Genomic DNA, 13,810 nt, shown 5'->3' on the forward strand with positions numbered 1-13,810 from the left:
TCTTCAGCTTCACGGCACGCATTCTCTGTGGCATCGTTTCCCCGAGCTTCTGCAACGTCTCAACATTTATTTCTGTCATTAATTGTTGATCTTGTGTTGATGACGGGAGATTCAGACCACTGATCAAAGTCTTCTCCAGCACACCCCAAAGACTCTCAATGGGGTTCAGGTCTGGACTCTGGGGGGGCCGATCCATGTGTGAAGTGATGTCTCATGCTCCCTGAACCACTCTCTCACAGTCTGAGCCCGATGGATCCTGGCATTGTCCTCTTGGAACATGCCCGCTCCATCAGGGGAGAAGAGATCCATGGATGGAATAACATGTCCTTCAGGATATTCAGAGAGTCAGCTGACCTCATTCTTTGGGTTGCTGAACCTAGACCAGACCAACTGCAGCAGCCCCAGATCATAGCCCTGCCCCCACAGGCTGGGGACCTTTCTTTTGGCCGGGCTGTGTATATTTCCTCATTTGAAAGTGTTTCGGAGGTATAACTGCCATTTTGCTTCTCTTGTGTTGGTTTAGCACTTCTCCTTTTTGTGTGTTTTGAAGATCATTATCTATCTGGATGGATGGAAGGATGGATGGATGGATGGATGGATGGAAGGATGGATGGATGGATGGATGGAAGGAAGGATGGATGGATGGATGGAAGGATGGATGGAAGGATGGATGGATGGATGGATGGAAGGAAGGATGGATGGATGGATGGATGGATGGATGGATGGAAGGATGGATGGATGGATGGATGGATGGAAGGATGGATGGAAGGATGGATGGATGGATGGAAGATCATTATCTATCTGGATGGATGGAAGGATGGATGGATGGATGGAAGGATGGATGGAAGGATGGAAGGATGGATGGAAGGATGGATGGATGGAAGGATGGATGGATGGAAGGATGGATGGGAGGATGGATGGAAGGATGGAAGGATGGATGGATGGATGGATGGAAGGATGGATGGAAGGATGGAAGGATGGATGGATGGATGGATGGATGGATGGATGGAAGATCATTATCTATCTGGATGGATGGAAGGATGGATGGATGGATGGATGGATGGATGGATGGATGGATGGAAGGATGGATGGAAGGATGGAAGAATGGATGGATGGATGGAAGGATGGATGGAAGGATGGATGGATGGATGGATGGATGGAAGGATGGATGGAAGGATGGAAGAATGGATGGATGGATGGAAGGATGGATGGATGGATGGATGGATGGAAGATCAGTGTTGGGCCCGTTCAGAAGACGTGTCGGTACAAACACTAGAGCACCAGGTGTGGATTTTTCTGCCACTAAGAACAGACTTAAATTGAATATTTCCTGCAGAGTGTTTTCATAAATCAGTATTTTAAAATACAAAGCAGAGTTCTGTCATACACCAAAGGACAGCTGTGACGTTGTTTTCACATACTCACCGTTCAAGTTGCTTTGAATATTGTTTTGTCTTGTTTGTGCAAGTTGAGCGTTCTGTGTATTGCGCCTTTGTACAGCAGCACAATGTAAAAAACAAATGTGCTTTGGGAAAACAACAGCGGTCAGTGTACGGGGAGTTAATGAGGTCACCTGAGAGCAGCTCGTTTAGCAGCTCTCATTAAGGCCGGAGCTCATTATTCCACAGAGTCCAAGCTGCAACTCATTAACCACAAACATCATTTCATCATCTGCAGGATGTGTTTACCGCCCTGACCTCTGCCCTGCAGGCATCTCATGGCTGGGAGTGACATCTCAGTTCTTCTGTACATATATGTGCTGTTTGAGAGCCAATATTTTGTATGTTAAAATGCACTCTAAACACCGGATGGTGCATGATACCGGTCACATCGTTGAGTGTCATCGCCAGACACTTCTCACTGTCAACCACATCTCGGCTACATCACAAAAGCTAACAAACTGCGATTGTTTCTGTTAGCCGGTATTTGACTGTAAAAGTCGGTCGAAGTCCGGCAAATATTAATCTCTCTGGTCCTGTTGTACAGAAAGAAATAGCACAATTTAAAAGTACTTTGAATAGATGAATCAGCACCCGAGTTTATGTCAAACACGCCTTTATGATTCTTAAATGTTTTAGTTCAGCGGGATCCACATATTAACACTACGTTCTGAAGTAAAGAGCTGTTGGGCTATAAAGGAACTACAGCACGGTCACATGACTTCACGTCACCACCGCTAAGCTAAAGGAGGCTAATGTTGGGCTATAAAGGAACTACAGCACGGTCACATGACTCCACGTCACCACCGCTAAGCTAAAGGAGGCTAATGTTGGGCTATAAAGGAACTACAGCACGGTCACATGACTTCACGTCACCACCGCTAAGCTAAAGGAGGCTAATGTTGGGCTATAGAGGAACTACAGCACGGTCACATGACTTCACGTCACCACGCTAAGCTAAAGGAGGCTAATGTTGGGCTATAGAGGAACTACAGCACAGTCACATGACTTCACGTCACCACGCTAAGCTAAAGGAGGCTAATGTTGGGCTATAGAGGAACTACAGCACGGTCACATGACTTCACGTCTCCACGCTAAGCTAAAGGAGGCTAATGTTGGGCTATAGAGGAACTACAGCACAGTCACATGACTTCACGTCTCCACCGCTAAGCTAAAGGAGGCTAATGTTGGGCTATAGAGGAACTACAGCACGGTCACATGACTTCACGTCACCACGCTAAGCTAAAGGAGGCTAATGTTGGGCTATAAAGTAACTACAGCACGGTCACATGACTTCAGGTCTCCACCGCTAAGCTAAAGGAGGCTAATGTTGGGCTATAGAGGAACTACAGCACAGTCACATGACTTCACGTCACCACGCTAAGCTAAAGGAGGCTAATGTTGGGCTATAGAGGAACTACAGCACGGTCACATGACTTCACGTCCACTCGCAAGCTAGCTAAAGGAGGCTAATGGTTGGGCTATAGAGGAACTACAGCACAGTCACATGACTTCACGTCACCACGCTAAGCTAAAGGAGGCTAATGTTGGGGCTATAGAGGAACTACAGCACGGTCACATGACTTCACCGTCACCACCGCTAAGCTAAAGGAGGCTAATGTTGGGCTATAAAGGAACTACAGCACGGTCACATGACTTCACGTCACCACTCGCTAAGCTAAAGGAGGCTAATGTTGGGCTATAGAGGAACTACAGCACAGTCACATGACTTCACGTCACCACGCTAAGCTAAAGGAGGCTAATGTTGGGCTTAAAGGAACTACAGCACAGTCACATGACTTCACGTCACCACGCTAAGCTAAAGGAGGCTAATGTTGGGCTATAGAGGAACTACAGCACGGTCACATGACTTCACGTCACCACGCTAAGCTAAAGGAGGCTAATGTTGGGCTATAAAGGAACTACAGCACGGTCACATGACTTCACGTCACCACCGCTAAGCTAAAGGAGGCTAATGTTGGGCTATAAAGGAACTACAGCACGGTCACATGACTTCACGTCACCACGCTAAGCTAAAGGAGGCTAATGTTGGGCTATAAAGGAACTACAGCACGGTCACATGACTTCACGTCTCCACGCTAAGCTAAAGGAGGCTAATGTTGGGCTATAAAGGAACTACAGCACGGTCACATGACTTCACGTCACCACCGCTAAGCTAAAGGAGGCTAATGTTGGGCTATAGAGGAACTACAGCACGGTCACATGACTTCACGTCACCACGCTAAGCTAAAGGAGGCTAATGTTGGGCTATAGAGGAACTACAGCACGGTCACATGACTTCACGTCTCCACCGCTAAGCTAAAGGAGGCTAATGTTGGGCTATAAATGAACTACAGCACGGTCACATGACTTCACGTCACCACCGCTAAGCTAAAGGAGGCTAATGTTGGGCTATAAATGAACTAGAGCACGGTCACAGCTACTCCAGACAGGGGGACAGGAAGACTCATTCCTGCACCACTCTGCAAACAGCTCTGTTGTGGCCCGGTGTTTGAGAGAGGGGTAAAGTGTGTGTTTTTATTCATAATGAGTATTTTTGCACAATAACCGTTAAAGACGGATGCTTGTAATATAATGAAATGTCACTAAGGATCACGTCGATCCCGAATACGTGAAAGATTGTGTTTTTTTAATTGAATTACATTTTTGCTTTTTCCTGAATGTTAATTGGTTGTTGAATTTGCTAAGGAAGTGAACAGATGCTTACCCTGCCAGCGGCCAACGGCACATTCCTCCTTTAACACATTATATTCTGACTCAAAACCAAACATCATCCAGCAAATAGGAGGATAAAGAGACAGTTTGAACCTTTCTATGGTTTCACATTTGGTTTTAATAACCGTACATCTGTTATGGTTTTCTATCCTTTCTCTGGTGGTTTCGTGTCTCGTTTTTGGAGGTTTTATTTATAATTTAGACATATTCAATTCTTTGTAGGCCTTTCTGTGGATTTTGAGATGATAGGCATCTTTAATGGTGATTGGTTTTTAATTCAAGTCATTTTGCATCTTTTGGTTTCGTTTGACATTTGTTAGTTTGCATCTCTGTAGGTGATTTTCCATCCATTTATATGGGAGTTTTTTCTTTTAATTCAGACAAATTTCATCTCTTTGTGGAGGTTTTTGTGGAATTTTTAGACGACTGGCATCTTTTTCCATCTGATTGGGTTGGGTCTGCATCTGTTTTGAGTTTGGTTGTTTTTCTCTTGGACATTGCAACCCAACAAATGTCTTGTCTCCTCCTTGGTGAAAAATGTATTTTATAGTGACCAGGTGACTTTACAGCACGTCTGATACCTGAACATCAAACTAAATTAATTTCTGAATTAATCAAAGGAAAGCTTTAACTATTTACTATTTTAAGATGGCTATGTTGATTTTACATTCACTTACATTGACCTATAACCTCCCATTCATCATGATGTGATTGGCCCTGAGCTCCATGGAGGACGAAGGAGGCTGATAAAAGCAGCTCTCCTCACAGCTTCTTGCTCACTGAGAAGCAGCTTCTGTCTCTGCATGCTTCATCATACATTATGTTGTAGTTAGTGATGTGTACACAGCTGGATGCAGCTCAGTTTCCGATCCTCACTGAGAGGCTGTTCCGGCCTGTCTATCCCTCACTGTAAAGATATGAACGTCCTAAAAATGAATGATGTGATATTCATGTGTTTGTTTCAACAGGTGGATTCATGTTCTAAGTTCTCCTTGATGATGTTTCTGGGTTCATGATCCATTATATCTATATATATACCTCCTGATGTTAATGACATGTTGTGGAGGTTCCTGGTATATGTTAACATTAATGTCTAAACAGCTGGATTCAGGTCTGTTTCTCTCCATGCTTCCCGTCCATCGTGGTGCTTTTGCTGCTGGATTTGAACTCATTTCCCTTTTGATAAGGTCGTACATATAGCCGCTCTTGAAATCATTGTGATAAGTTGTTGCTTTTGGTAACAGGTGGATTCAGGTGTGTTTCTCCTGTGTTTGGTGTTCACTGACTGTATGATTAACTTTATACCCGCACTAAAATTCCCTAATCATTGTAATGTTGTATGGATTAACATTCATGTTTAACAGCTGGATCAACGTGTTTCTCGTTCACTCTATCTTTCTGATTCACTAAAGGACTCAATACATGTTCTTTATATTGATGCTGTATCTACTAATGGCATATAAAGTGAGGTTAATGTTCCAACAGGTGGATTCAGGTGTGTTTCTCCTGTGGCTCGTGCTTTTTGTGATACTGTTAGTTTAATATTTCATTTATAAATGTTATTTTGAAGTCATATACAGTATATTCATGTTCTTTACTATATTGGTATATATGCAGGTTCATGTTTAAACAGCTGGATTCAGCTGTGCTCTCCTCTGAGGTGTCTGTCTTCATGATTCATTTAATATGTATTTATATTCTTTAAATTGATGTTACTGACATTACACTGTGGATGTTACTGTATATATTAACAGGGGGATTCAGTCGTGTTTCTCATGTTTGGTTTCTGATTAATGGTGTTTATTATAGACTTATACTTATGTTGAGTGACTGTTACACATGTGATCATTCAGGTGGATTCAGTTTCTCCTCGTGTTCTTTATGATAATGTTCCTGTTTCTGATTCATTTCACATAGTAATGTTATTTTATTGTAATATATTGTGATGTTTCTTATTTGACTGTTATTTGTATGAATGTTAACGTGTAAAACGGTCTCATTAATCTGGTGGCTGAAGTCTTGCAGATAAAGAGGTTTCTGATCATTTACTGTAAATATAATGTTTTATAGATGAATGATAATTAAATGAGTGTTCTAAATATTAATGTTCTATTATTAATACTGTATATGTCAACCTTATTTAAAGTAATGTTATATTCTTTATTGAAATGTGTTTATAAATGATGTGTTAACAGGGTGTCTGCTGTTGGGGTCTCCACATGACGTCAGCAGGGTTTAACGGGACCTGGTCCCTGACCCTGGTGGGTTTCTCCTCGCTGTCTGGCCACCGCTCGCTCTTCTTCCTCCTGTTTTTGTTGCCGTACCTCTTCGTGGTGTTCAGTGACTCTCTGGTGGTTTATAGCATCTGTTCGCAGCGAGCTCTTCACCGGCCCATGTTCGTCTTCGTGGCAGCAGTTCTGCTGAACTCTCTCACAGCCAGTACATTCATTTATCCCAAACTTCTGTCTGATGTGTTGCTCTCCGGCGGCGGCATCGTGCAGGTGTCCCAGGCTTTGTGTCTGTGCCAGGGTTTCGTTGTTTCCTCTCTTGGTTTCTCCAGCTTCATGCTGTTGGCGGCCATGGCCTTCGACCGGTACCTGTCTATCTGCCACCCGCTGCACTATGCTGCGCTGTTATCTCCTGCCAAGGTGGGGCTGATGCTGCTGCTCTGCTGGATGCTGCCCGTCATTCTAGTTGGTGTCTTAGCACTGTTGGCTAGCCGCTTACAGCTCTGCAGGACGCAGCTCCACAGGTTCTACTGCGACATCTACAGCCTGGTCAGCCTGAGCTGCGGCGGTGCTGCAGCGCAGCGGAGTGGACTATACGGTCTCCTGATCTCCTCAGCTATCTTCTTCCTGCCCCCCTCCTTCGTGCTCTTCTCTTACGCTAGGATCCTCTTCATCTGTCTGCGCCGATCACGTAGCTTCAGCAGCAGAGCGCTAAACACCTGTCTGCCTCACCTGTTCGTCTTCTTTAACTACTCCGTCAGCGTCACCTTAGACCTGCTGCTCCGCCGCCTGCAGAGCGACAGAGAATCTGACACCACCCTCATCACCTCCATTATGATGGTGTTAGTACCCACTGTGCTGAACCCGGTGGTGTACGGACTGAAGTTAAAGGAGGTGTTCACACATGTGAAGAGGCTGCTGAGCTGCCGCAGAGACAGCTGATCAGTTCACATAATAAATAACAATGAAAACCATGACTGATGGGAATGAGTGTTACTGACCACCATTCAGCCTGACCTGCGGTGTGAAGCTAGCACTGGGGTCATTCCCCCGGCCCTTTAGCCTGAACGAAGGCTTTCACCACTCCTATTACTCGCCATCATTTAGTGTTTTTATCGTTTATATGTCGAAAAAAGAATTGTCTCAACAATTGTGTAACTATCCACATGTTGCATATCTGGAAATATAAACTGATATCCGGTGCCGTGAGTTCCTGCTAGCTATGGGATGTTTTCACAACGTTTTTAGAAATAGTCTCTCTGGTCCACACTGTCATTTTGACCATAGCTTAAATAATCATTAGGCTATAAGTCCCAATCAAAAGCCACTCATTTTTTGACAGCTAGCTAATAAGAAATCGAACATTAGTTGGCTACTGTTATCTAGCTTTTGGAGAACTCTCTAAGGCCGGGTTCCAGCTCTCACACATCTTGCATTTGACACACACTTTCACTCAGTCTCACGCTCTCTGGTAAGCACACTGGTATGTGTGGTCTCTGCTGCTTGTAATGTGATTAAATAAACACACACTTGCCCTTTCATACTTCTGGTTCAGTGTGTTAGCTCTTATGGTTTTGCACTAGCAGCATTGTAATCGTTATTTTTGGGGGGGATAATTAATGTGTGCTCTGTTAGCAGCTGCGAGGATACCGGAGGAAAATGGCCCAAAATCTCAAAAGAGCTATTTTGAAACTCTAGGTGTAGATGGTTCCTCTATGAGGAGCAACGAGAAGTAGTGCAGCAGAGCAGCCGTCAGACTAACGCAGCATTCACACGGTTCCGTTCTGTTGGGTCTTGCCAGTGGGCGTATCCGGCGCTTGGGGTTAATGCGACCGACAACCAATCACAGTAATCTCCCGCCTCCGGACACTCAACGCCAAACAGCCCGCTTTCTAGAGCTGGATTATTGTGAACAAGGGATTTATATGAAGATTTATGGCATTAATGTCTACGGCGCTATGCTAGCTTAATATACAGTATGCCTGCTAGCTGTCTATTCAGTGTTAAAGCGATGTACACTGGATACAAACTCCCCAAACAGGCGAAAACATATCAGTTTCACCCACTGTCTCTGCCACCTCCCTCCACACCTGGTTCCTCCTGTGTGTGGTCGAACAAAACCGGGTGATTCCCTACAGTCATTATCATTTTTTCATCCATTTCTTGGTAAATGAGGAAAAGAGTCGAGCTATGGCTTTCCGGATAATAATGTCCCATAATAAATAATAATAATCCATTTTATTTGGGGGGATCCTTTCAAATCACCCAAGGACACCTTACAGGGCATAGGGTAACATGGGGAGAGTTAAGACAGCGGACAGCCGGGGTAAAACAAGACACACAACGGGAAGTGGTAGTACAGTTTATAGTGAGCCAGTTTGAATAGGTGTGTTTTGAGGTGGGTTTTGAATGTTGTTATGGAATCTGACTGTCCGATATGTAGTGGCAGGGATTTCCAGAGTCTGGGTGCCGAGCAGCTGAAAGCTCGAGCACCCGTGGTGCTGAGGCGAGAGCTGGGGATGGAGAGTAGTCCAATGGAGGAAGAGCGGAGGGTGCGGGAGGGGGTGTACTCCTGGAGGAGGTCAGTGATGAGGGCTTGGTTGTGGAGAGCTTCATATGCGAGTAGAATGGTTTTGTAGTCAACACGGTATCCTACAGGAAGCCAGTGTAGGTGAATGAGAATGGAGGTGATGTGGTCGGATGAGTTGGTGCGGGTGATGATCCGGCAGCACAGTTCTGAATTATTTGGTAGTAGTCGTGTCGGTAGTAGTCGTGTTGGTAGTAGTCGTGTTGGTAGTAGTCGTGTTGGTAGTAACCGTGTCGGTAGTAGTCGTGTCGGTAGTAGTCGTGTCGGTAGTAGTCGTGTCGGTAGTAGTCGTGTTGGTAGTAGTCGTGTTGGTAGTAACCGTGTCGGTAGTAGTCGTGTTGGTAGTAGTTGTGTTGGTAGTAACCGTGTCGGTAGTAGTCGTGTTGGTAGTAGTTGTGTTGGTAGTAACCGTGTCGGTAGTAGTCGTGTCGGTAGTAGTCGTGTCGGTAGTAGTCGTGTCGGTAGTAGTCGTGTCGGTAGTAGTCGTGTCGGTAGTAGTCGTGTCGGTAGTAGTCGTGTCGGTAGTAGTCGTGTTGGTAGTAGTCGTGTTGGTAGTAACCGTGTCGGTAGTAGTCGTGTCGGTAGTAGTCGTGTCGGTAGTAGTCGTGTCGGTAGTAGTCGTGTTGGTAGTAGTTGTGTTGGTAGTAACCGTGTCGGTAGTAGTCGTGTTGGTAGTAGTTGTGTTGGTAGTAACCGTGTCGGTAGTAGTCGTGTTGGTAGTAGTCGTGTCGGTAGTAGTCGTAGTCGTGTTGGTAGTAGTTGTGTTGGTAGTAGTTGTGTTGGTAGTAACCGTGTCGGTAGTAGTCGTGTTGGTAGTAGTCGTGTTGGTAGTAGTCGTGTTGGTAGTAGTTGTGTTGGTAGTAACCGTGTCGGTAGTAGTCGTGTCGGTAGTAGTCGTGTTGGTTGTAGTCGTGTTGGTAGTAACCGTGTTGGTAGTAGTCGTGTTGGTAGTAGTCGTGTCGGTAGTAGTCGTGTCGGTAGTAGTCGTGTCGGTAGTAGTCGTGTCGGTAGTAGTCGTGTTGGTAGTAGTTGTGTTGGTAGTAACCGTGTCGGTAGTAGTCGTGTTGGTAGTAGTTGTGTTGGTAGTAACCGTGTCGGTAGTAGTCGTGTTGGTAGTAGTCGTGTTGGTAGTAGTCGTGTTGGTAGTAGTCGTGTTGGTAGTAGTTGTGTTGGTAGTAACCGTGTCGGTAGTAGTCGTGTCGGTAGTAGTCGTGTTGGTAGTAACCGTGTCGGTAGTAGTCGTGTTGGTAGTAGTCGTGTTGGTAGTAGTCGTGTTGGTAGTAGTCGTGTTGGTAGTAACCGTGTCGGTAGTAGTCGTGTTGGTAGTAGTCGTGTTGGTAGTAGTCGTGTTGGTAGTAGTTGTGTTGGTAGTAACCGTGTCGGTAGTAGTCGTGTCGGTAGTAGTCGTGTTGGTAGTAACCGTGTCGGTAGTAGTCGTGTTGGTAGTAGTCGTGTTGGTAGTAGTTGTGTTGGTAGTAGTCGTGTTGGTAGTAGTCGTGTTGGTAGTAACCGTGTCGGTAGTAGTCGTGTTGGTAGTAGTCGTGTTGGTAGTAGTTGTGTTGGTAGTAGTTGTGTTGGTAGTAGTTGTGTTGGTAGTAACCGTGTCGGTAGTAGTCGTGTTGGTAGTAGTCGTGTTGGTAGTAGTCGTGTTGGTAGTAGTCATGTCGGTAGTCGTCGTGTCGGTAGTAGTCGTGTCGGTAGTAGTCGTGTTGGTAGTAACCGTGTTGGTAGTAACCGTGGTTCGTAGTAACCGTGTTGGTAGTAACCGTGTTGGTAGTAACCGTGGTTCGTAGTAACCGTGTTGGTAGTAACCGTGTTGGTAGTAGTCGTGTTTTGTAGTAACCGTGTCGGTAGTAGTCGTGTCGGTAGTAACCGTGTTTCGTAGTAACCGTGTCGGTAGTAGTCGTGTCGGTAGTAACCGTGGTTTCGTAGTAACCGTGTCGGTAGTAGTCGTGTTGGTAGTAACCGTGTTTCGTAGTAACCGTGTTGGTAGTAGTCGTGTCGGTAGTATTCGTGTTGGTAGTAACCGTGTTTCGTAGTAACCGTGTCGGTAGTAGTCGTGTCGGTAGTAACCGTGGTTTCGTAGTAACCGTGTCGGTAGTAGTCGTGTTGGTAGTAACCGTGTTTCGTAGTAACCGTGTTGGTAGTAGTCGTGTCGGTAGTATTCGTGTTGGTAGTAACCGTGGTTCGTAGTAACCGTGTTGGTAGTAACCGTGTTGGTAGTAACCGTGGTTCGTAGTAACCGTGTTGGTAGTAACCGTGTTGGTAGTAGTCGTGTTTCGTAGTAACCGTGTCGGTAGTAGTCGTGTCGGTAGTAACCGTGGTTTCGTAGTAACCGTGTCGGTAGTAGTCGTGTTGGTAGTAACCGTGTTTCGTAGTAACCGTGTTGGTAGTAGTCGTGTCGGTAGTAACCGTGTTGGTAGTAACCATGTTTCGTAGTAACCGTGTCGGTAGTAACCGTGTTTCGTAGTAACCGTGTCGGTAGTAGTCGTGTCGTTAGTAACCGTGTTGGTAGTAACCGTGTTTCGTAGTAACCGTGTCGGTAGTAACCGTGTTTCGTAGTAACCGTGTCGGTAGTAGTCGTGTCGGTAGTAACCGTGTTTCGTAGTAACCGTGTCGGTAGTAGTCGTGTCGGTAGTAGTCGTGTTGGTAGTAACCGTGTTTCATAGTAACCGTGTTGGTAGTAGTCGTGTCGGTAGTATTCGTGTTGGTAGTAACCGTGTTTCGTAGTAACCGTGTTGGTAGTAGTCGTGTCGGTAGTATTCGTGTTGGTAGTAACCGTGTTGGTAGTAACCGTGTTTCATAGTAACCGTGTTGGTAGTAGTCGTGTCGGTAGTAGTCGTGTCGGTAGTAACCGTGTTTCGTAGTAACCGTGTTGGTAGTAGTCGTGTCGGTAGTAGTCGTGTTGGTAGTAACCGTGTTTCGTAATAACCGTGTCGGTAGTAGTCGTGTCGGTAGTAACCGTGTTTCGTAGTAACTGTGTTGGTAGTAGTCGTGTCGGTAGTAGTCGTGTCGGTAGTAGTCGTGTTGGTAGTAACCATGTTTCATAGTAACCGTGTTGGTAGTAGTCGTGTCGGTAGTATTCGTGTTGGTAGTAACCGTGTTTCGTAGTAACCGTGTCGGTAGTAGTCGTGTCGGTAGTAACCGTGTTTCGTAGTAACCGTGTCGGTAGTAGTCGTGTCGGTAGTAGTCGTGTTGGTAGCAGTCGTGTGTGTTGGTAGTAACCGTGTCGGTAGTAGTCGTGTTGGTAGTAGTCGTGTTGGTAGTAGTCGTGTGTGTCGGTAGTAGTCGTGTTGGTAGTAGTCGTGTGTGTTGGTAGTAGTCGTGTGTGTTGGTAGTAGTCGTGTTGGTAGTAGTCGTGTGTGTCGGTAGTAGTCGTGTTGGTAGTAGTCGTGTGTGTTGGTAGTAGTCGTGTGTGTTGGTAGTAGTCGTGTCGGTAGTCGTCGTGTCGGTAGTAGTCGTGTGTGTTGGTAGTAGTCGTGTGTGTTGGTAGTAGTCGTGTGTGTCTGTAGTAGTCGTGTCGGTAGTAGTCGTGTCGGTAGTAGTCGTGTTGGTAGTAGTCGTGTCGGTAGTAGTCGTGTCGGTAGTCGTCGTGTTGGTTGTTGTCATGTCGGTAGTAGTCGTGTGTGTCGGTAGTAGTCGTGTGTGTTGGTAGTAGTCGTGTCGGTAGTCGTCGTGTCGGTTGTTGTCGTGTCGGTAGTCGTCGTGTTGGTAGTAGTCGTGTCGGTAGTCGTCGTGTTGGTAGTCGTCGTGTCGGTAGTCGTCGTGTTGGTAGTAGTCGTGTGTGTTGGTAGTAGTCGTGTGTGTCGGTAGTAGTCGTGTCGGTAGTAGTCGTGTCGGTAGTAGTCGTGTCGGTAGTAGTCGTGTCGGTAGTCGTCGTGTTGGTAGTAACCGTGTCGGTAGTAGTCGTGTGTGTCGGTAGTAGTCGTGTGTGTTGGTAGTAGTCGTGTTGGTAGTAGTTGTGTCGGTAGTAGTCGTGTCGGTAGTAGTCGTGTCGGTAGTAGTCGTGTCGGTAGTAGTCGTGTGTGTCGGTAGTAGTCGTGTGTGTCGGTAGTAGTCGTGTTGGTAGTAGTCGTGTCGGTTGTAGTCGTGTCGGTAGTAGTCGTGTGTGTTTGTAGTAGTCGTGTGTGTTGGTAGTAGTCGTGTTGGTAGTAGTCGTGTGTGTTGGTAGTAGCCGTGTTGGTAGTAGTCGTGTGTGTCGGTAGTAGTCGTCTGTGTTGGTAGTAGTCGTGTTGGTAGTAGCCGTGTTGGTAGTAGTCGTGTGTGTTGGTAGTAGTCGTGTTGGTAGTAACCGTGTCGGTAGTAGTCGTGTTGGTAGTAGTCGTGTTGGTAGTAGTCGTGTTGGTAGTAGTCGTGTGTGTTGGTAGTAGCCGTGTGCGCATACACGCGATTTGATTGGCTGGCGCTTCCGTCAACGCTTGAAAAGTTTAACTTTTCTCAACTTTCGACGCGAGCAACGGAGCCGACGCGACGGAACCACAATGCAGTTTGCTGATGCTTGACGTCACCCCATTCATCAAGTATTAATGGAACGGAACCGTGTTTACCGGCCGTTACTGAATGTTAGCTATCTAGCTAAATTGCAAAATACTGAATTTGCTGGAGAAAGTTAGCTATCCAATTAACAAGCTAGCTACTGTTGCTATTCATCTAAATAGTTAGCTAGTTTACCTTAGCTACCCATCTAACAAGCTAGCTAGAGAATGTTAGCAATCCACCTAGCTTTCTAGCTAGCTATCGCCAAATTGGCATCTCCCTAGTGTATTGAACCTGCTATGGTTAGACACTGCGGACCTGGGTCTATGTTCAGACACCGAGTG

The 13,810-nt window shown here is 45.9% G+C and overlaps 1 protein-coding gene across 1 annotated transcript; it reads left to right on the top strand.

The window, feature by feature from the left end:
• The first annotated feature begins 6,394 nt into the window (after window positions 1–6,394).
• LOC134867392 (olfactory receptor 11A1-like) lies at window positions 6,395–7,345 on the top strand. Its single transcript, XM_063887932.1, has one exon. The coding sequence runs from the start codon at window positions 6,395–6,397 to the stop codon at window positions 7,343–7,345; it is 951 nt and encodes a 316-aa protein (XP_063744002.1).
• The last annotated feature ends 6,465 nt before the right edge of the window (window positions 7,346–13,810 follow it).

Source organism: Eleginops maclovinus, chromosome 7, assembly GCF_036324505.1.
Source record: "Eleginops maclovinus isolate JMC-PN-2008 ecotype Puerto Natales chromosome 7, JC_Emac_rtc_rv5, whole genome shotgun sequence".
NCBI lineage: Eukaryota > Metazoa > Chordata > Actinopteri > Perciformes > Eleginopidae > Eleginops > Eleginops maclovinus.